Raw genomic sequence first — 22404 nt, forward strand, 5'->3', positions numbered from 1 at the left:
TGGGTAGTTGCTGACACTGATCAAGTAATTCTTTTAAGTTGTCTGTCATCCACTAATACAGAAGAAAGGCTGGAAAAAAAAAAAAAGAAAGAAGTCACATATAAAATACGAGCTAAAGCACAGTCAAGTTCTCTGGAGTCAAGGAGAACCTACTTCCCATCCACCCACTCACCCCATCTCTAGCGAGTGCTACAGGAACACATTTCTGAGCAGCCACTCTGACAGGAGAGAGGATGCAACAAACTGCCAAACAATGTGCTGTTTTTATAGGGTGTGCTTAAAACAACAAAAATAAAACAAACAAAAAACTTCAGATTTCAACAAAAGGTAAAGACAGTTCATAACACTAACTCTCGGATAAAAACAAACTCCTCAGGGAGTTTCTTCAGCTCTGATCCAGTCTTCTGGCCTCCTGGCTCCTGAGCCCTGCAGGCCTCAGGGAAACTTCACTGGTTTTTCTTTACCCATCTCATCTGTCTAACTTCTTTTGGTTGCAAATGGTATGGTTATGCCAGGAAGTTCCTTACAGGAACTAAACTAAACTAAACGCGTGGCAGCAGGATGCCGCCGTCCTTATGATACAGTACTCACAGATACCACTTATTACTAACAATAGGGAATGGCGAGGAACAGGAAGGGCAGATAGAGCACTTTTATCCTCTATATTTTAGGGACAAGTTGGTAAGATGTATTGTAGAAAGGAATCTGCACACACCCCTGTTCATGGTCTGCTATTCTGAGTTAACCTCTGGCCCAGGAGGCACCGGGAGGAACACAGGACTTGATATTTTAAGAATGTCCAAACCCAGTTAACAGAGACTGTAACGGAGAAGAGCAGACAGACAATCAGGAGGAATGCATAGACATCATGAACTTCAGGGTCTAGGCTGATCTCCTGACCAGCAGGCCAAGACTGAGTAGGAATAGCAGACTGTGCAATGTCAGACTGCCTCCGTTTCCCCCTTGCTGTACCACCTGTCAACTGCAGCTGACTTATTAGAGCCTGTTCAACGGTATGAACACGGCCTCCCTCTCAGATCACTGGCTCTCTGCAAACCTACAACCTAAAGGTACAGTTTCCAGAGATAGATAAGAGATAGATAGCAGACAGACATAGTGAGAGGAGCCACCAGTTTCATAAATTCAGTCTTTATTATCAGGGAATTTACTTACAAAGATATGCTAACATCCTTACTTACTGAACATCTACTGTGTGTCTGACAGAAAAACACCTTTGATTCCTGCCCTGAGGAAGAACAGTGGGAAATCTCTCATACACAAAATAAACATCACAGACACTAGAGAAACCAGGACAAGCACCTGCCTGGCTAGAGGGTCTCTTTTGGGGCCATCTGTCCTAACCAAATCCTGCTGACCACACAGAGGCAAAGCTTCCTGGGCCCAGGAAACACTCCAAGCACCCTAAGGAAGGAGCCAGCAGCAACAGTACTCCCAGCTACATGCCCTTCTCCACTCTAGAAGGCAAAACCACAGCACAGGCTGGCAGACACACAGCCATGTTTGGTCAATGACTCCTTCAGCAAACACACATCACCCTAAGTCAGCAGGCAGTAAATCCCAGCTGCCACCTCACTGTTTCCTGTAAAGTGGGACAAGTCACTTCCTGCACTGGTTGCCTCAAAGACCACAAGAGACCAGTCTTTCTATCCTAGTAAACCACACACACACACACACACACACACACACACACACACACACACACACACACACACACACACACACACCACAGAGAGGGGGGAGGAGGGAGGAAGGGAGGGGGAGGGAGGGAGGGAGAGGGAGGTAGGCTTCTTTGGAGGGATTAATCAGTGTGTTCTGAATTAGACATGCAGTCTCTAGAATCTGTAACCTTTCCACCTACTCTAAAACACTGGGAATTACTCCACTCCTTCATGAGGTCTCTTTGTAAACCACTATGCATCTGAAAGTTAAGATACAACAAACAATTTCTGCTTATCCCAAATAAAATCCCTGACCTCCCAAGGTCTCAGTCTAGCTGCGTAACAATTAAATGTAATAAAAAGGAGTTACGCTTGAACTAAAGACAGGGTAAGACTGCCGACCATGGAAGTGCAGTAGAACAGGAGGGCCCACCAGAGCCAGGCAATGGCAGGCGACAAGTAACCCGAGGGTCTCAGTGAGGCAGTAGCGGTCCCTTGCGGGGCCTGAGACGTCCCATCCTCAGCAGTGCGCCCCCACCACCTCCTCACCCGCCATGGGTGGAGAAGGGGGGGTCAGGACTAAGCGGCTCTACGGAAGATACCATCAGGATAGGGGACACGGGGAAGGATGCTCTGGGTTGGGGAGGATATAACCAGGATGTGGGCCTTTGGGGAGCCCGGAAAGGGCTCTAGGAGAAGGGGAGGGGCACCAGAATGGGCCAGAAGTAGGGAAGGGAGGGAAAAGATTATGGTGGGGAACACTGGGGAAACCCGCGGGGACCCAGGGAAAGGGGGGGCGCTAGGCTAGACAGAGCATTAAGAAAGACTACGCAGGGAAGACAGATCAGGATGGAGACAATGAACAGGGTAGGGGGAAGAGACAGAGACCTCGAAGGGGAATACAACCAGCGTGGGGGACACTGGGGACAGGGAAGGAGACAGGAGGTGGAGGGAATACAAGTAGTGCAGAGGCTGAGGCAATACAATCAGGATAAGGGACTCCGGAGAGGCAGGAGCTGGTGGGGGCGGGATACAATCAGGAAGGGCGACATCAGAGAAGAGGGAGGGGCGTGGGTCAGAATGGAGACATTCGAGAAAGGGAAGAGAGCGAGAAGGGGTGGTGGCGGGGGGACTTTGGGGAAGGGAGAAGCAACAGTGGCTGAGAGGGGTCACCGAAGAGAGGACGTGAGGCTGAGGAAGTGGGCGCGGCCAGCAAGGTTGGAGTGCCCAAGAGCCGGGCTTGGAGAGGGAGTGTTGGCGAAGGTGGTTACCCCCCACCCCGGAGGGACGTGGAGCAGGGCCGGATGGGGTACTCCGGCAGGGGAGGTCCCGGGAAGGGGTCGCACGCGGGCGCAGTGGGGCACCGCGGGCACAGTCACCTGCGAATGTTCGGTCCGCTAGGCAAGAATCAGGCTGGGAGTGCAAGGTCGCCGGCTTCTTCTGCTCTTTGCTGAACGCGCAAGTCCAGGTCCTGCGTCACCGCCCGGCGCGCATGCGCGGGAGGCAGGTGCCTGCCTGGGTGCAGGGCCGGCCGGCGCCGAGTCTGAGCAGTTCCTCCTAACTGGGGCTTAGTTATCTATCACCTCAAAGGCGGTTCTAAGTTTTCTGAACTTGGCCTCCAAACTCAGCTTCCCGGAGAAGTTGTATGACTGCCTAACTGGGGTAAACCAAGGGCGAGCAGAGCCTGCTTTGAGCCAGAATTGAGAACAGCGTGCTCGGAAACTAGAAAATGAAGATGTCAAAACTGAAACAGCAACCGAGGAACAAAGCTGGAATCCTTCGCAATAAGTCACAAAGAATTGTTATAACTTAGAATATAAAGTAAAACGATTACAGAAATAAGTGAGGCCAGGCGGTGGTGGTGCACGCCTTTAATCCCAGCACTCGGGAGGCAGAGGCAGAGGATCTCTGTGATTTCGAGACCAGCGTGGTCTACAAGAGCTAGTTCCAGCACAACCTCTAAAGCCACAGAGACCCTGTATGAAAAACCAAAGGGGAAAAAAAAGAAAAAGAAAAAAGAAAGAAAGAAAGAAAGAAAGAAAGAAAGAAAGAAAGAAAGAAAGAAAGAAAGGAGTTTGGAAGGATCCGTGTGTGTTAGCACAGAACCCAGAACTGTGGAGGCTGAGTCAAGAGGATCACGAGTTTCAGGCCAGTCTGGGCTACACAGCCACTGTCATAAAAAACAAACAAACAACAAATAAAAAAAAAAACTAGCTCATAAAGAGGGCATGGTGGTACACAACTGTAATTGCAACACTTGGGAAATGAAGTAGGAAGACTTCAAGAAGCCCAAGGTCATTCTTGCCTACATAGTGAGCTCAAGGACAGCCTGGGAATCCAGGGGAGCCCATTTCCATAATATATATATATATATATATATATATATATATATATATGTATATATATATATATATATATATATATTATATATACTACCATACTTTTTTGTATATTGGACAAGGCACCGAATACTCCCCAGAATGGGAACAGGCCTGAGCAAGCATAAGACTCAGGACCACCTGTTACTCTTTTGTTTAAAAAGAAGAAAAGAGAAATGCTGAGACAGACATACTTACTATAAGTTTATTATAAGGCCCGGCAGAATGGGGAGACTAAGAAGAGGAACAGGGGTAAATGGCTGACCACCATGGCTGGTCACCATAGAGAGAGCACATAGGTGAGAGAGAGTAGAAAGGAAGCTGAGAGGAAACAGAGCAGGGAAACAGAGAGAGGGAACAGAGAGAGGGAACAGAGAGTGTAAAGGGGCAGGGACTTGTCTTTTAAAGGGGTCCTCTGCACCTGCGTGCAGACTTAGTTCCCATGGAACCTTGGGCTGACCAGGGTACTGCCTGTTCCACCAGGTAACAGGGGCAGGCCAGCATAATGCCTGAACCTGTCTATCAGATTTTTGATTTCTGCCAGATCTTTTTGCTTTTTATTTTTTGTCTTTTTTTTCTTTCACTGGCTCTGTTGTTCATGGCTTGTTTACTAAATACTATGCCTTTCCAGGGCCCTCTTTTTAAATCTACTCTCTCCCTTTAAATCTCCTGTCCATTTGCTACAATGTACGGATCAGAGATTACATTCTGGTTCCCCCTTTACTGTTATCCAGTCCTGCTTGTCTTTGTACCTGTAATTTAATTTTATACTTATCTAGCTCTATATACAACTTAAATTTAACTGTTAAGTCTCATGTTTCTAAATTGCTATGTATCTTTAAATGATAGTAAACATTTAAAGTCATAAAGGTCTAATTTAACTATGCTTAAAATATAAGCTAAGTCTATACAACTTAAATTTAACTCATATATCTTTAAATAATGATAAAAATTTAAAATCATAAAGATTATTTCAAATTAACAAAATATTTATGCCACTCAGTCTATCCTATAAGCCGTTTACAAAGGTACAGCTTTTATTACAAAAAGGAATTTTTCTCTAACTAAAGGCAAACTTTTAACTGCTGAGATACTAAACTGATGACAGCCCTCAAATGCTCAGAGATCTAGAGAATATGGCATTTAAAATGTTTTGTTAAAAAGCTTTTTATAACAGAGAGATAGGCCAGCTGCTGGCCCCACCCCATTTCCTCCGAGAAGACTGATGGGCACTAAAGAAGCTTCATCTCGAGTCAGTGACAACGCTGGTCACTGAGCAACCCTGCCCTTCACCTCAACTATTACAAAATATACCAGACCTTGGACAAGAGGACAATGGAATTGACTCTCCCGGCGTTGCTTGGGCCAACGGTAGGCGAGTCTTCCCAAAGTCTGTAATCCACAGGTCACAAGTTATCAGCAAGAAGGCAGGTGTCCTGCAGCCCACTTCTATGGATGGAGGACCTTGGGGGTGGCTGTCCATGCAGCCTGCTGGCAAGTCTCTGTTATTCTTTAATCATTGATTCAGGTAAAATCTTATCCTTCTCAAGAACTCTGATGCTTTTGACGACTGGTAGTCTTGCCAACTTAAAGCAAAACAGATTCCAGGAACAGGTATTTTAGGGTTTATCTATGTGAAGATAGGAAAGTCTAAGATGTATAAAAGTCTGAGAATGTAGTTACAAAGGCCTGAGGATAAAAAGGCTTAAATGATGATAAAATGAGTTGAGACATTAAAAAGAATAAAATATGTTCCGGATTTCTCTATTTCTCATGCTACTGTTCATAATAAAGTTCACCAATACCACTATAGGATCATAACTACAAAGTCAAGATTAAGATGCTTTTCATTGTCCTAAAAAAAATCTGTCTGTTTTAAAATGGTAAAGCTTTTAGCCAAGTTGCTTCTAACGTAAATATGCTGCTAATGTGTCTAATACTTATGTTTCCACAAACTCTAAGGACTCTTGTAAGTTCCAGGGAGCAGAATCAGATCCAAACAATCAGATTCACTCCAGGTAATATTCAACCTTTCCCCGGTCCCAAATTCCCTTCCCTCGTGTTAGGACATCTCAGGAACCCCTCCCTCCTCTTACAATCTTCCCCTCAAGTGACAGGACCTAAGAAAAAATTTTTTTCTAAACTTAACCTTGTCCTCTGCTCTGTCAACATCTTGCCAGGTCTAAGAGGCGCCAGGGAGTTCCATACAGCCTGGACTGCAATGAAACAACCACCATCCCCAGGACGTGGCAGCACCCCAACCTTCTCGGGTCCCCCAAAGATGGTCAACGCCCCCCACGTCAGCAGGAAGCAGTCTTGAGAATTCGACACCCTTATTCCTTAACCTGCCATGTCTAAACACCCCACCTTTTTTTAATAATAAGTAGAGGTGGGAATGAAAGGTTCAGGCATTATGCTGGCCTGCCCCTGTTACCTGGTGGAACAGGCAGTACCCTGGTCAGCCCAAGGTTCCATGGGAACTAAGTCTGCACGCAGATACAGAGGACCCCTTTAAAAGATAGGCCCCTGCCCATTTATGCTCTCTGTTCCCTCTCTCTGTTCCCTCTCTCTATTTCCTCTCAGCTTCCTTTCTACTCTCTCTCTCTCACCTATGTGCTCTCTCTACGGCGACCGGCCATGGCGGTCAGCCATTTACCCCTGTTCCTCTTCTTAGTCTCCCCATTCTGCCGGGCCTTATAATAAACTTATAGTCTTATGTCTCATTTCTCAACATTTCTCTTTTCTTCTTTTTAAACAAAAGACTAACACCACCACCAGCCCCACACACACCCGGCCCCATATCCTTTTGGAGCATTGTTTTATGAGTTTGGGTAGAGGGAGGAGCAGGTTCCCCTGATGAATGGAATTAGGTAACAACCCCCACTTCCCACCCCCATCCCCGCTACCGTGATTGGTGGATGGGCTTAGTGTTAAATAGCATTGGATCATCTTGGAGCTGGTGGGTCGTTTATCCTATAACTTTAAGCATATGGGAATACATGAGAAAGTAAACAGTTTTCCTTTAATAGTCCAGTTCAAAGAAAAATTCGCCCTCACAGCTCACACCCAAAACTGGTTTAAGATGGACTTGTTTATCTGCTCTTCTACTAAGAAAGGCCTGACCCCTAATTACCTACAGGAGAGGAGATGCTGTGTGCTGCCCCCATGAGGAAGGAGACCAAAGAAAAGTGCTTGCAGGTCACCAGGCAGCCTATGCTCACCTACATCAATAGAACTATAGATGCTGCCCTGGTTAGTTTTTATCACCTTGACACACACTAGGATCATCTGGGAAGAGGGAACTTCAACTGAGGAAAAAAGACTCTCCATCACATTGGCCCATAGATAACTCCATAGCAAGCATGGCAAATATAGGAAGCTATCAGAGCTTGTTCTCTGTGGCCTTTGGAGGCTATCCTGGAACTAGCTCATGTAGACCAGGCTGGTCTCGAACTCACAGAGATCCTCTGCCTCTGCCTCTGCCTCTGCCTCTGCCTCTGCCTCTGCCTCTGCCTCTGCCTCTGCCTCTGCCTCTGCCTCTGCCTCTGCCTCTGCCTCTGCCTCCCGAGTGCTGGGATTAAAGGCATGTGCCACCAATGCCTGGCCAGAACTTGTTTCATATTGAGGGTAGTGCAGACATTCCAAAAAGCACAAACACCTTGAAGAGTAGTTTTGCACTTCATTGTGATTGTGGGGAGTGGAGGGTGCATTTATACTACAGCACACATGTGGAGGCCAGAGGACAACGTTCAGGCATCACTTCTCTTCTTCCAAGGACTGAACTAAAGTCACCAGGCTTGTACAATGAATGCTTTTACCAGCTGCCATCTTGTCAGCCCTAGGCTATAATTTTAAATAATGGCTGTGCTTGGGAAATGGCAGAAATTTATCTTCGAGCTCTTACAACCATGAGCTCAATTGTCTCCTAGTGACAGGTGACTTGGTGCCTTGTTTCAGGCTATAATCGGCCAATTTTTATGAGCATTTCTGTACAAATCTTTGCATGAATGTATGGTTCCATTTCTTTGCAGTACAATTTTTTTTACTTTTTGGTTTTTTTGAGACAAGGTTTCTCTGTGTAGCCTTTGAGCCTATCCTGGCACTCGCTCTGGAGACCAGGCTGGCCTCGAACTCACAGAGATCCACCTGCCTCTGCCTCCTGAGTGCTGGGATTAAGGGCGTGCGCCACCAACGCCCGGCGTTGCAGTACAATTTGTAGGACGACTGTATAGATGTATGTTTAGTTTTCTAAGAGACAGCCAGACTTTGTTCTAAAAGGATTGTGGCCCTCTTTGTACTTCCAGAAAAATATGGGATTTTTATTTTGCATCTACTTTTAGATACATGGACATGATTCAAAGCTGTAAAGAAAATTGTCATGAATATTATCTTTCTCCTGATCCTACCCCCACCCTGTTGCTCAGGTCCCATTCTATCCCAGCCTCACCAGTAATTGACGCTATTTGTTATTTAATGCTTTTTACTTGTCACAGTGTTTTAAATTATATAAGATATAATCTCCCCTGCTTTTTGTCTGTGAATGGCGTATTTGGGGACATTTCCAATTTGATATGTGGAAAGGCTCCTTGTTTCTTTTCTCCCCCCCCCCTTTCTTTCTTGTTTTAGTTGGAACTTTTACTATGTAGATGGACCAGAGTGTAGTTAACCATTCCCCTAGTAATGGTTAAGTACTGGGTTGTTTGTGCTTAGCAGGATGAAATTGACTGGCTAGTGGAAGAATTTACCAAGACAGAAGAAGGCAAAAATAGGGAATATATAAGATATATGGTAGGACACAGAAAAACCCTGTCTCAAAAAAGCAGAAAAAACCCCAACCAAACAAACAGACAAAAAACCCAAAAAAACAAACATAGCACAGTTGCAGCAGGACAGAAGAAACTGTCTTCCTGGAGGCATTATCTAGGGCTACTTTTATGAAGAGGCAGGCAATCAGGCAGGGTTTTTATGTCACTGTGCTGGCCTGTATGGGGATCTGTCATAGTGTGTTGGTGTAGATGTCCCTGAGGATCAGGGATTTGAACATTTCATTCCTTGGTGACACTGTTTGAGGAGGTTATGGAACATTTGGGTTTGCTGGAGGAACCATGTCGTTTGAGTGTTTATAGCCTAACTCCGCTTCCAGTTCACCCTCTCTGTTTCGTGTGGACGTGTGATCTGTCAGCTTCCTGCTCCAACCACTCACCACCATACACCTCCATCCCTCATGGCCCAAATTATAGACTCTAGCCTTCTGGAACTGTAAGCCAAAATAAACCCTTCCATGAGTTGCTTATGGTCATATTTTAGCACAGCAACAGAAAATAATGAATGCATTAATTTCCTGTCCGGCTACTGTGAGAAAACACCCTGACAAAGCGAGGTGTGGTAGTGCATGCCTTTAAGCACTTGGGGAGCAGAGAGAAGCAGGTCTCTGTTAGTCTGAGACCAGCCTGGTGTACATCGGGAGTTCCAGGATAGACCCAGTAAAACTCTGCCTCAAAACAGCAAAGCAAACAAACAAATTCTAACAAAACCAGAAAGGGTCAACATGACCACAGTTCCAGGTTATATAGCCCATTGTTGCAGGGGAGTCACGGTGCAAGAACTGGAAGGAGTTGGCCACATTGTACCCACAGTTAAGAATCAAAGATGGAAAAAATTATGCTGAGGTTCAGCTCACTTTCTCCATTTTATATAGTCCAGGGCTCCTAACATTAGGAATGGTCCCATCACACATCCATTAACACAGCATAATCTCTTACAAAGGCATACCACTTCCCCGGTGACTCTAGATTCCCTCAGGCTGACAATTGGCAATAACCATCACAAGCTCGTATCTAGATGACCAGAGGGGCAGCTCATCAGTTAAGGAATGATTTTTGTTTGCCTGCTTTTGTTTTTCAAGACAGTAAGGAATAAATTTTACAGTGTGAGTTACTTTTTCTTGTGATTGGCTTTATAAAGACATCATGAGTTACTAGGAGTCAAATGGATGGCAGTCTGAACCTGTTGGCTAAAGTGTAGATTCTTCTACAGTAGCGTCATGATGCCCAAAGACAGATTAGAGCTTGTTAAGGGGAATTCTCTCAGACCATACTTGGAATGAACAGCAGCCTTGCTCAGATCATATCTTGTCCCAGAACAGAAACAGCCCCATCCTTAGGCTATAAAAGTTCAGCACAACCATTTGTCCCAGATAACAGAATAGCATCCAGGGCTTCCTGTACTTTACTGTTGTAAAGGATGCTCTCCAAATGAGCATGGACTTGCTCGTTTTGTAAGTGTTCATTGGCTGTTCTTGGTTATCAACTTGACTACATCTGGAGTTAAAATGGAGGACACACCTATGATGGATTTTTGCTTAATTTGAAATAGAAAGGTCAACTTTTAATCTTGAGGTGGGAAACACACCTATAACCTGGGCCACGCCTTCTGCTGGAAGCCTATATAAGGCCATGGAAGAAGAAAGCTTTTGCTCTTTGCCTGCTTGTTATCCACCTTGCTAGCACATCCATTCCTTCACTAGCATTAGAGCCTACTTCTTTGGAATTCCAGAATATACTGATAACCAGCTGAGACATCCAGCCTTTCAGAGTGAACAACTATTGGATTCTTGGACTTTTCGTTCATAACCAGCCATTGTTCGATTAGCTGGAGCACAGCCTGTAAGTCATTCTAATAAATAATAAGTTCCCCATATATGCATATGATATATATATATATATATATAATAACCATTCTATAAGCTTTATAACTCTAGAGAATCCTATATAGATATGCTTTCAGAAGTGGATTTGTTGGGCTAAAAGTTTAGTGTGCATTGATCTTGATCCACATCTCAGATGGTGCCCTCTCCAATACAGTAATCTGATGCCCATTTCCTTCCTGTGGCCTCACCAATAGAGGATAGGTTTTTTGGTTGTTGTTTTTTTTTTAATGCTTTCACCAGTCATTGGTGAAAAATGCTGTCTTACCATTTGTTTGCTTGAAGTTTTGTTTTGTTGTTTTGTAGTTTTTCTTGTCGAAATGAGATCTTGTTGGTCTAGATCTTAAAACTCACCACGTAGACCAGACTGCTTTAAGCTTGAGGCAGTCCTCATTATCTCTGACTCCAAAGTCCTGTGTCTCAAAGTTTTAACTTGAATTTTCCTCTGTAGGGGTGAGGTTGACTTTTTCCTATCTTCCAGACCTATTTGTATGTCCTTTGCTGTGACCTCTATTAATTTCTCTATTGACTAGTGCAACTGGTTCTTACTGACTTCTGGAAGGTCTCAGAATACTGAAGAGATTAACCCTTTTTGGTTTATGTTTCACTGTTAATCATATGCCTTTTGATTTTGCTTAGGGTGATTTCTCCAGACAACATTAAAAAAATCAATTTATTGAGTGTGTGTGTGTGTGTGTGTGTGTGTGTGTGTCTGTGTGTGTTTGTGTGTGTGTGTGTGTGTGTGTGTGTGTGTTTGCATGTGCATGCACTTGCTCCATGGGACCTGTGTGAGGTCAGAGAACCACTTTTGGGAGTCTGTTCTCTTTCAGCCATGGGCTCTGGGGATTCCCAGGCCCGAGTGCCCAACTGTTTTACCTGTTAATCAGCTCACTTGCTCCTCTAACCAATGTTTGTCAGAGGCATTGATTCTGGCTTTTGAGAGAAAAATTCTTTATCCCACATTTAAAAAAGAGTTTCCCCATGTTCTCTTCTTTTTTACATTTCCACATTTAAAAATTATATGCTTTTTTTTTTAAAACTTGGAATTTATCCTGGTACACGAGTTACAGATACAATTTATACCATTTCTAACAGTTACGTTGTGGTCCCAGTCCCACGTCTTTAATAATCCTTTACACTAGTCATCTTTGCTTGCTGTGGAAAAACTGGTGAGAAAAGCTAGGCATGGTGGCACATGTCCTTCATCTCAGGACTTGAGAGGCAGAGCAGGCAAATCACTGAGTCTGTGTGGTCTACACAGTGCCAGCTGTCAGGCCGGCAGCCAAGACATTAACATGGAGATTTACGAAAGTGTTTAAGATCCAAAGTATTACACCCTGCGATTTGAAATACTTTATCAAATGTCAACTCCAAATTGTTGGTGTATACTTCTGGTTTTTCTATTACGTTTCATTGGTTTGTTTACCTTTGCACTGGGGAGCTTATTGGCTGCAGCCTTTAAATATGTTTTCATATCTGGTAGGAAGTTAAATAACTCCCCTCGACCCCACCCCCCCTTTTTTTGTTTGTTTGTTTTCTTTTGGTTTTTTGAGACAGGGTCTCTGTTTCACCGTGTAATAGTCCCGGCTGTCCTGGAACTTGCTTTGTAGGCCAGGCTGCCTTATTCACAGAACTATCCCTGCTTCTGGCTCCCAAATGCTGGGATTAAAGGCATTCACCACCATGCCTGACAAGTAGTCCCCTTACCACTCTGTTCTCAAACATTTCCTCGAATGTATTCTTCCTGTTGGCTTTTCTGCTATGTAAAGATAGTGTGGTTTAGGTCTAGCTCTAAGTGCTTGGTGTTTCCTAGCTCTTGTGACGGACACAAGCTTACCAGGGTAAAAATCTTGGGGTGGCATTGGAACAGAGATGGGAGTTCAAAAAGAAAAGAGGGTGGAGAGGCACCTCAGTCAGTGGTTAAGAACACTTGCTGCTTGCTCTTGCAGAGAACCTAGGGTCGGTTTCCAGCACCCACACGGTGGTTCACAGCCATCTCTAATCCTCTCTTCTGACCTCTGCCGGCTATTAAGCAGGCACACAGCTGTGCACATACAAACAGGGGTACAAAACATTCACAAATAAAAATAAAATGAATCAATCTTTTAAGAAGGGCGGTGGGGAGTCTAGAGATGGCTCAGAGCACTTCCCAGCACTCATGTTGGGCAACTGAAAACTCTAGCTGGAGATCACAAGCCTTTTTTCTGTCCCAGCTCTCCGCCAGCACTCATGCGAGCAAATCCACACACAGCTACACACGTATACGCACAGCTAAAACTAAAATACAATCTTAGTACTGTGCATGGTGGCTGTTGCTTTAATGCCAGAACTTTAGAAGCAGAGGCAGGCAGACCCGTAAAATCAAGGCCATCCTGGTTCAAAACAAAAACAACAAATAAGAGAAAAGCTTTTTTTTTTAAAAAAAAAAGAACAATAATAAAAAACCACAAAAAAAGGAATTAAGTAAACATAATGCGAAACGTCATACATTTTTCTCCCGAAATTACTGCGGGCCATATTACTATTTTCTACAACGTCGTTTGTTTCCAAATGGGTTTCGGCTCCAGCCAGAGCTGAGGCCGGGAGCCTAGACGCGCGTCCCAGCATCCGGGCACCTCGCGTAGGACTACCGGGTGCGAGCGCGCTCCCGCGCGCTCGCGCTCGCGCAAAGCTGCGTCACGTGCCCGGCTCGCCCCCGGCCGGCGCGCGGCGGGCGGAAGTGAGGTCGTGGGCTGCGGTGTCTGCGCAGCGTCGGCGGTAGCGCGGGCCGCGGCCAGGCGAGCGGGAGGCAGCGCAGGCCTAGCGGTCGGCCGCTTCTGAGCGTTGTCTGGGCATTGCCCGTCGCCGAGCCACACGCCGTGCCGGCTCGGGCCGGCGCGCGCCGGTCCCGGAGGCGCAGGCCGCTGTAAGTAGGGGAAGCATGGGGGCGGCGGCTCGGGGCGGGCGCGGGCCGGAAGTGCGGTGCTTTGTGCAGCGCCTGGTCGGGCCGCGCGGGGAGCCGGGGCGCCGCTTTGTCCGCGGCGGGCCGGGGGGCGGGGCGGCCTGTGCAGGGCCGGGGAGGGAAGGTCGCGCGGGCCGCTCGGGATGCCGGCCGCCGCAGACCCTGCGTCTCCCCTCTTGCAAGAAGAGGCAGACTTTGGAGGATATCTTAGCAAGGAAGGACGTTCCGGGGCACGGTCCAGGTTAATCTGAGAAAAAAAAAAGAGAAAGAAAGAAAGAAAGGACATCCTGCTAGCGCGCCCACAGCGGGGTGTTCTCTCCTACGGTGCCTCTTGTATTGTGTGAGCTGGTGCTTAATCAGTCACATAAATTTCTTGGAGTGTTTTGCATGCAGGAAGGTTTGCTAATGAAAAAGGTTCACACGTGCGCATACACACATTAGATTTTATTTTATTTTTTTAAAGAAAAGGGTTGTGTAGTTCCCACACCCTCAACTCTCCACTTCTCCTTGTGTGTGAGATGAGATGGCTTTCTGAAGTATGACGGGATTTTAAATTAAAAGAGGTGCTAGTTGGTGCAAGCAATTAGAAAGGCAGCCTTTAAAACTTCGGTAGGTTCAGAGGTAAAGGGTGGTTTTGCTTTGACAGCCAAGATTTGAGAAATCTAGGCTACTTTTCCTAATGCGGAAGCTACCACGGTAGGAATCGTTCAAGATTCTGCTTCTTTTAAGTCTTTGTATAAAGCAGGCATACTTTGGGTAGTGTCTGTAGTTTACTCGTGCAGCATTTTGGAATGTTTTGACATGCATGAAAACCTTTAAGGGTGTTTTAAATTAATTGCGACCAGAACCAAACGAAAGTTAAGAGGGTGCTGCTGCCTCTGCGTTCACCTAGGTCGTGATTGAGAAGCAATTGCTAGAATTGCCCTCTTCCACTCTCCTTCTCCTAAGAGTGCAAGTGACCCTCTGTATTAAGGCAAGTGCCTGGAACCCCAGAGGGAGGAGGAAGCTGCCACAGATTGGTTTGGGCTAGCTCTACACCTGCCTTTTAGACCATTTTAATGTTAGACAGAATGGTAACATAACCTATTGTATTGGCCAGATTTTAAACCCTGGGGGAAGAATAGCACATCACTTCAGAGATAAGTGATTGGAGTTGAGAAAAATAAGACAAGTGAATTTTAAAACTAATTTTTGTAGGTAGGTCCCATGGTTTAAGGAAGTTATCTCCCTAACTTGTCTTATATATATACAGTTAATTTTTCTGGACTGGTTGCAAACGATTTCAAAGCATGAGTGTGTCAGTGTAACAGTTGTGATATAACTGCTTCTGTCTGTGTTCTGTATGCTTTTTGAGATCAGATTGTTCTCTGCAGAAATACATGAATATGTCCTGGGAGGTTGCAAACAGCAGTGAAAGCCGAATTTGGAGGAGTGGAGAGTTTTCTTGTAAGATGTACTCTCCTTGCTATCAGAAGTCACTAAAACTTTGCACTATTGATTTTTTTTTATTTTTTTCTAATGAGTTTATAGCTTATTTATTGGTGCCTCTGGATAGAAATGATTAAAGCACACAGAAATTAGTGTTGCTGTTATGAAACTCTATCGGGCCTCGAAAATTTCTGCAATTAACACTTTAGGGAAAACTAATGTTTAGGTCATGATATGTTTTAAAACTCAAGATAGGGGCTGAAGAGATGGCTCAGCAGTAAAGAGTATTTCTCGATCATGCAGAGGACTTTGTTTACCCAGTACCTGCTTCAGGCAGCTCACACTGCCTGTAACCCCAGCTCTAAAGCATTCGGCACCCTCTTTGACCCCCATGGGTACTCCCACACACAAGGCATTCACTCACAAGACACAAACATAAATAAAAATAATAAAACTCTTTCTTGATTGCCTTAATTGGGAGAGTCTTATTTTGTATTTTCCCACCCTGGAGCTGAGGACCTTAGGTGCTTAGGACCCTGGGTGCTCTAGCCCCTGAGCTAAATCCCTAACCCCATAAAAACAAACTCTAGAAAACTTTAAGGAAGTTTTTCATTTTAATGACATGCTTGTAATTGCTGAATTTATAGTTGAGGAATCCTTGCCTTTTATAGGTTAAGTGTGTGATTGGTTTTTTCTGACACAGGCATCAAACTACCCACAGTGTTCCTACAGTTGAGTAATTGCCTACAGTTGAGTAATTGCAAAGGGGAGACCTAAGAATTTTACCCCTGCATTCAGTTGAGGTTGGGTACCTGGTCTGCACCAGCTCGGAATAGGGATTGGTGGTTGCTGTGTGACCACTGGCACCAGAAACATAGCTAGATTGGTACCCTGGGTTTTTCTTTGTTTTTTCATGATAGAAAGAAAGAGACATTGTATGCAGTCATATTCCCCACATAATGAAGTAAAGTTTAGTAGCATTTTGCAGTATTTACCTTTTTAAAGAAATTAAATTACAGGTATTATTTGTATCGTTATATTCTTTTGTCTTTCTAAAAATTTTCATATTGCCATATAAACACAATACCATTACCACAAATAACAAACTCCACTGTTGGGTGCTCAGCCTGTGTTCATTTTCAAGCCATACCATTAAAATATGTTTTTTTTCTTTCTTTTTTACAGATCTTTCCATATAAATCAGAATCTAAACAAAATCTACCTATTGTCTTTAGTATAAGTCTAGTTTTATATCAAACATCCTCTTTCACCTGTGTTCATACCATTGAAGAACAGACATTTGTCCTTGACAGTGCCCTCCTCTTGGCTTTGTGTGGTTTGCTTCATAGTCCCATTCCATGTAGTCCTCGAACTCCTTGACATTCCTGTAAACTGGACATTAGGTATTGGCTCTGACACTTGGAGCAGAGCACCGTGGGTATAGAGAATAACAGACTCTTGTCATGTGAGGGTAGGTATAATGTGAGTAGTTAGTTTGATTTGATAGGTTTACATTTCACGTCTGCTAATCAGATGTGCTTTGATAATTCCGAGTTACACTTTAAATGTCTTAAGTTAAATTTCATTATTAGGAGTCTTATGGGCTATCTGTGCTGGCTAGGTATTTGTGAGCTCCCTCTGTGCTGAGCACTGGGGGGGTGCAGGGAGACTGAGCCACACGAGGTATTTCCCACTGCTTTTGGGCTCACAGTCTTTGAAGGGAATCTCACCATTGAGTAAATAATTTAAGGAGGACTTTTATTTGGTCACAGAATTGTTACTGCTTTTCTTTCAGCACACTAAGATATTTTGCCAAATTGAAAGGGGAACCTCAATGTTTTCTTTTATCAATCTTGTACTATTTTATTTGTCTGTTTTGGTGTTGGGGTAGAACCTAGGGCTTCAAATATGCTGGGCAGATATGTGCACTGCCTTTTAGTTGTCTCCCTAACCCCAGCCTATGGTTTTTAATTCCATAGGACTTAATCACATTGGGAAACATGTATCACTAGTCTCTGGAGTAATCTGACTTCCTTGAAATGCCTCTTGTCCTTGGCTCTGACCATGCTACCCCGATTCTCCTCATTGCTGCTCACCCTTTTGGAGGAGCTCAACCTGATTTTGCTCTGCCCTCAATCCTCAAAGTACTCTTTTCTCTTTTGCTCTTTCTTATGGTGGTTTGTCCCAAATCATTAATCATGGTTTTTCTCACTTCTTGAAATAGCTATAATCTACATGCTAGTGAAACAAAGAACTCAGCTACTGTATTTGGATAGCAAAGATGTACGTTTTCATTTTTGAAGAAAGTATTGGATGTTGCTTTTTCTAGACTGTAAACTTAGAAGGGAACTGTGACTTGCTCCTGTTTTCTCAGTAGCCTTTACATGGCACTGTGCTTATCTTGGACTTAAGAAAGTGAAATCCAGTTGCTGCCCAGAGTAGAAAATTAGTTTGGAAAGAATTTGCTTTTTGAGAGATGACAGTTGAAACCAAAGCTCCATGCAGTTTAGGGGAATGAGAATTGCCAGTTGCCAGTTTGTGTTTTCTTAAAAAGTGTGACAAAACACACAACTGAGTTTGCTGCTGCTAAGCCTCTGGCCCTTGTTTTTCTCCATTCACAGGTCTGTACTGTCCAGTGCCTGTGAACTCATGATGTGAAGCAGGCTGGCTTTGAAATTGTGACCTTCTAATCTCTCCCTCCCAAATGTAGTTGTAGGCTACTAGACCCAAACTTTGTTTTTTATCTTTACTTTTTTTTTAAAAAAAGATTTTATTATTTATTTTGTATGCAACATTCTGCTTCCATGTATATCTGCACACCAGAAAAGGGCATCAGATCTCATAACGGATGGTTGTGAGCCACCATGTAGTTGCTGGGAATTGAACTCAGGACCTCTGGAAGAGCAGTCAGTGCTCTTAACCTCTGAGCCATCTCTCCAGCCCTTATCTTTACTTTTTTTTAAAAGAACAATTTTGGGGGCTGCAGAGAAGTCTCATTGGTTACTAGCACTGCTCTTGAAGAGGACCCAAGTTTGGTTCCCAGCACCTACAACAGGTGCCTCATGAGCCCCTGTAACTCCAGCTTCAGGGGATCCAACACCCTCTTTGACATCCACTAACACCTGCGTGCACATGTCTGCACTTTCTCTCTCTCTCTCTAATACAAATAAAACTTTAAAAGAGCAACTTTAGGTTCCACAGCAAACTAAACAGTTTCCCCCAGCCCACTCATACATCTTCCATTTTAGATTAAAGATCACCTTAATTCTCCCCATCTCAGACAGTGGTTTACCAGATGAAGAATAGTGAGAACTCACATGTGATCTCATTGGGTGATAGAAGTAAGAGACACTTCTTGGAGATACTAATGAAAATGTTACTTCTTTCAGAGATGAGGTAGAAGCATACATAGCTGTGCAAATTCTTGAACTTTGCAGGAGAAAAGATTAGTAACTGTCAAAACATTGAGCCTGTTAACAGAGTGTCTGGAGAGTAATCTTTTAGGAAAAATACATTTAAAGAAGTCATTTAGTCAAGACAGATGTGGGGTAGGACTGCCAAACCACACCCCAGGCCTCAAGGTGATCACAGTTCTGGTTTATGTGTTTCCTTCAAGAGTGGCTGCTCTTATTCCGGGGTGCATCTGCCCATCTGAGTGTACATTTGGCACCATAGTGTGTAATGTTACTATAAATTTTGTTTGTTTATTGAGACAGGCTCTCACACAAGCCTAGAATGGTGTTGAACTTGTGGCAATCCTCCTGCCTCAAACTCCTACGTGCTGGTATTACAGAGAACAGCTATCATGCTAGGCCCGTGATAGCTTTTTTTCCTAGTGGGCAATTGAATCCAGTGCCTTGCACTTTCTAGACAAGGACTCACTAAGAAAGACTCAGACCCTTTAAATACTTTTAAAGCAACTGCATGATAATTTATGGTCTGGATATATTTTGATTTAACTCTGTTAAAGGGCATTGAAGTTAATTGTTCTAATCTTAAGTTGGGCCATAGTAGATATCTTTCCCCTTAGTCTGATGGATTGAAGGGAGTTATGAAGAAAAGGCTACTGGATCCTGATTGAGCACCTCTGGTTATTCAGACACTCAGTGTTTATTTTCTGGTCCCTGTTGTTTGGGACCAGCCAAAAGTCCATTGTTTTATAGAGGATTAGAATGACATTTGCTGCTTACTCTTTGGGGTTAATGGAGAAAATTCTGGAAGCAAGAACTTGGCTAAATCACCCTTTTTCTCCCCCTTTAGTTCTTGAAATCATGAATCCTGTTTATAGCCCTGGGTCTTCTGGGGTTCCCTATGCAAATGCCAAAGGAATTGGATATCCAGGTAAGCAAGTTGAATTTTGTTTTTATTATTGGACATTAAACACTTTTTGTCCATGTAGCATAAACATTTATGGTGGATGTGCTGGCTAATTTTATGTCAGCTAGATGCAAGCTAGAGTCATTTGGGAAGAGGGACCCTCAATAGCAAAAATGCCCCCACCAGATTGCCTGTGGGGCTTTTTCTTGATTAATGGTTACTGTGGGCAGTGCCACCCCATCCCAGGCTGTCTAAGAAAGCAAGCTGAGCAAGCCATGGGAAGCAAACCAGTAAGCAGTGTTATGCCATGACTATTGCTTCAGTTCCCTCCCTGACTTCCCCTCATGCTGGACTATAAGCTGTAAGATGAAATAAACCCTTTCCAGCTCTAAATTGCTCTCGGACATGGTGTTTTATCACAGGAATGGGAACCATAAGACAGTGGGCAAACCTAAGAGTTGAAGGGAGGGATGGAAGGAAGAAGATAGATGAGAGAGAAAAGTCAAGAGATGTCTGGCTCTGGCCTTGCACAGAGCTGGTAGCTCCTGTCGGTGGGGCCAAGACCTTCTTTCTCTACCTCCCAGTCCATCTCACTTCCTCAGTATTTGTGAGGTTCAGCCCCTTTGAGTAGGAGCCTCGTGGTCTCTGCCATATAGGAAAGCCCAGTGTGGTTTCACAGTTCCTGTTCACACCTTTCATGGGGCTTGTCCTGGTTGAACATGACTTCCATCTCCCTGTGTGTGTGTGTGTGTGTGGGGGGGTCCTATTGAGTAACTTAAGGAATGTACTCCATCCTCACTTTAATGAATGGAGTCAGTCAGAGCTGAGCTGAGGGAGGCCATAAAGCAAAACATCGGGGAACTGGGACTTTGGCCAAAAATGCAGATGGTTGTCCTAATTGGTGACTAAACAAGAAGTAGTTATTTGTGTGTTACAGATTCATTGTGGGTCCTTCCCCTTTGAGTACAGAGGATGGAACCCAGAGCCTCATGTATGCTATGTAACTGCTGCTGCACACTGTGTTTTTGCCCCTTTTGTATTTTTGAGACAGGGATTTGCTAAGTTATTTAGGCTGGCCTTGAATGACTTTGCAAATCTCTGTGTCTCAGCCTCTGAAGTGGCTGGTGTTGCAGGCTTGTCATGCCCAGCTTTCATTCTGAGGTTTGAAATACTTTGACTGGGGACAACCATGTTGGGACAAAACTCTAAGAAAATGGAATAAAGCTGAACTTGTAAGGGGTAGAGAAGTGTTCAGCCAGATTTGAAAGTGATGATAGCCCAGCTCGCTCGATCATGGAGTTGTTGATACTGTGTCTGCACTGGAGCATTTGCTGCTGTTTGTGGAATTCTAGCAGCCCAATGGGGACAGAACAGGATGCTTAGAATCTCCTGTGTGCTGGGAGTTTGAGTCGCTGGGCTTTCTCCTCAATCGATCTCTCTTTAGAGTGGTCCTCCCACCAAAGGGGTGGAGAGAGTCTGTTTGCTGGCTCCACGGAGAAGCTTGTGTGTCTGCAAGGTCTCTGAGAAGAGCAGTGTTTGTAGACATTCTGGGACATTGAAGCTTTAGTTCATATTACTTAAACTTACTAGTGGGGGCATCCAGAAGTTGAAGCCACCCAATAAACTCACCCTGCTGTGTTATCCCTGGAGTACCTGACAGCAGCAAATGCAGAATTCCTGCAGAAAGTATTACCTGCTCATATGCAAAATTATTACACAACACGGATGCTATTAGGAAAAGCCACCGATCAGAATAACTACCTTATTGGAACCAGCAGGTAGAAGCCATGTCACAAGAAAGTTTAGAATGCTTGCACAACAGCCAAATTTCTAAGTGAAGAACAAGATGGAGTGTGATTAAGGGGAGAGAAACAAGTGAAACTAAAAGAAATGGGGTTCAGGGTTGTTAGTCCAGTGAGAGCTAGAATAATTTGAACACAGAACACTGCTGAGATTGAATCAAAGTGTAATATAAGTAAAAGGCTAGAGGAACTAGACTGACCAATTAAGAACTTTGAAGATGCAGGGTGTTGGTGGCACATGCCTTTAATCCCAGCACTTGGAAGGCAGAGGCAGGCAGATCTCTGTGAATTCGAGGCCAGCCTGGTCTCAAGGATAGGCTCCAAAGCTACACAGAGAAACCCTGTCTCGAAAAACCAAAAAAAAAAAAAAAAAAACCTTTGAAGACTGGAGAGAGAGGTGGCTCAGTATGGACCTGAGTTAGAGTCCCATATCAGACAGCTCACAATTGCTCTGCCTCCAGCTGCAGGAGAGCTGATGCCCTCTTCTGACTCCCCTTAGTTGCCTACTTGTACCTGTGCATATTCTAATGCACACACAAACACGTGTTTTTTTTTTTTTGTTGTTGTTGTTGTTTTTTGTTTTTTTTTGTTTGTTTGGTTTGTTTTTTGATAAAGTAAGGAAATAGACTGATTAAGAACTGTGGGAATAACACATCAGAAGGATTTAGAGAAATTAGAAGAAAGTGATAATTTTCCAGAGTTGATGAAAAGCAATTTGGTGATAGACCTACTGCTTCTAAAGTGTTAACACTGGTTTAAAGGGAGTAGCTGAAGAGGGTCATGAATGATTCTGGAGCCAAAGCAATAACCAGACACCCATGATATTAGTTTACCTGGTAGTCTTCGCCTAGGACTTGAATTCTCTGCTCATTAGGCTGGCCAGGCTGTGGGTGCTGAGAGGCGCTAACTTTGTTTCTGCCTCTCCGTGCAGGCAGGGGTTGGCACACCCTGTGCTGAGATCCAAGTTGAGGCTCTGTGGGTGTGCTTCATCACAAGGCAGCTCTGACAAACCCTTGGTGTATCTGATGGTCCTTTGGCTGTCTCTTACTGACCAGTCCTCCGTCAGAGGAATTTTAGAGTAAACCATTATTTTAGGTGTTTTGTTTTTGTTTTGTTTTTTATTTATTTTTTATTGAGAGAGTATCTGTAACTC

The 22404-nt window shown here is 44.3% G+C and overlaps 2 protein-coding genes across 7 annotated transcripts in view; one reads left to right on the forward strand and one right to left on the reverse strand.

The window, feature by feature from the left end:
- The window catches only part of Plekhb2 (pleckstrin homology domain containing B2), a 32083-nt gene extending 28881 nt beyond the window's left edge, over positions 1–3202 (reverse strand). For both annotated transcript variants that reach the window (XM_027386888.2, XM_027386887.2), the window contains exon 1: positions 3059–3202. The gene's annotated coding sequence lies outside the window, so the exon portion shown is untranslated. The remainder of the gene's footprint in view (positions 1–3058) is intronic.
- A 10268-nt stretch (positions 3203–13470) lies between these two features.
- Positions 13471–22404, forward strand: part of Fam168b (family with sequence similarity 168 member B) — a 30952-nt gene continuing 22018 nt past the window's right edge. For 2 of the 5 annotated variants that reach the window (XM_035453324.1, XM_035453325.1), the window contains exons 1-2: positions 13927–13945; positions 19393–19473. In XM_035453324.1, coding sequence (XP_035309215.1) covers positions 19404–19473 — 70 coding nt within the window. In that variant the 5' untranslated portion in view covers positions 13927–13945; positions 19393–19403. Of the gene's footprint in view, positions 13669–13820; positions 13946–19392; positions 19474–22404 lie in introns of those variants that run through there. The other 3 variants (XM_027386893.2, XM_027386894.2, XM_035453326.1) reach the window with 3 other exon arrangements.

The sequence above is a fragment of the Cricetulus griseus genome, assembly GCF_003668045.3.
Source record: "Cricetulus griseus strain 17A/GY chromosome 1 unlocalized genomic scaffold, alternate assembly CriGri-PICRH-1.0 chr1_1, whole genome shotgun sequence".
In the NCBI taxonomy this organism is placed as follows: domain Eukaryota; kingdom Metazoa; phylum Chordata; class Mammalia; order Rodentia; family Cricetidae; genus Cricetulus; species Cricetulus griseus.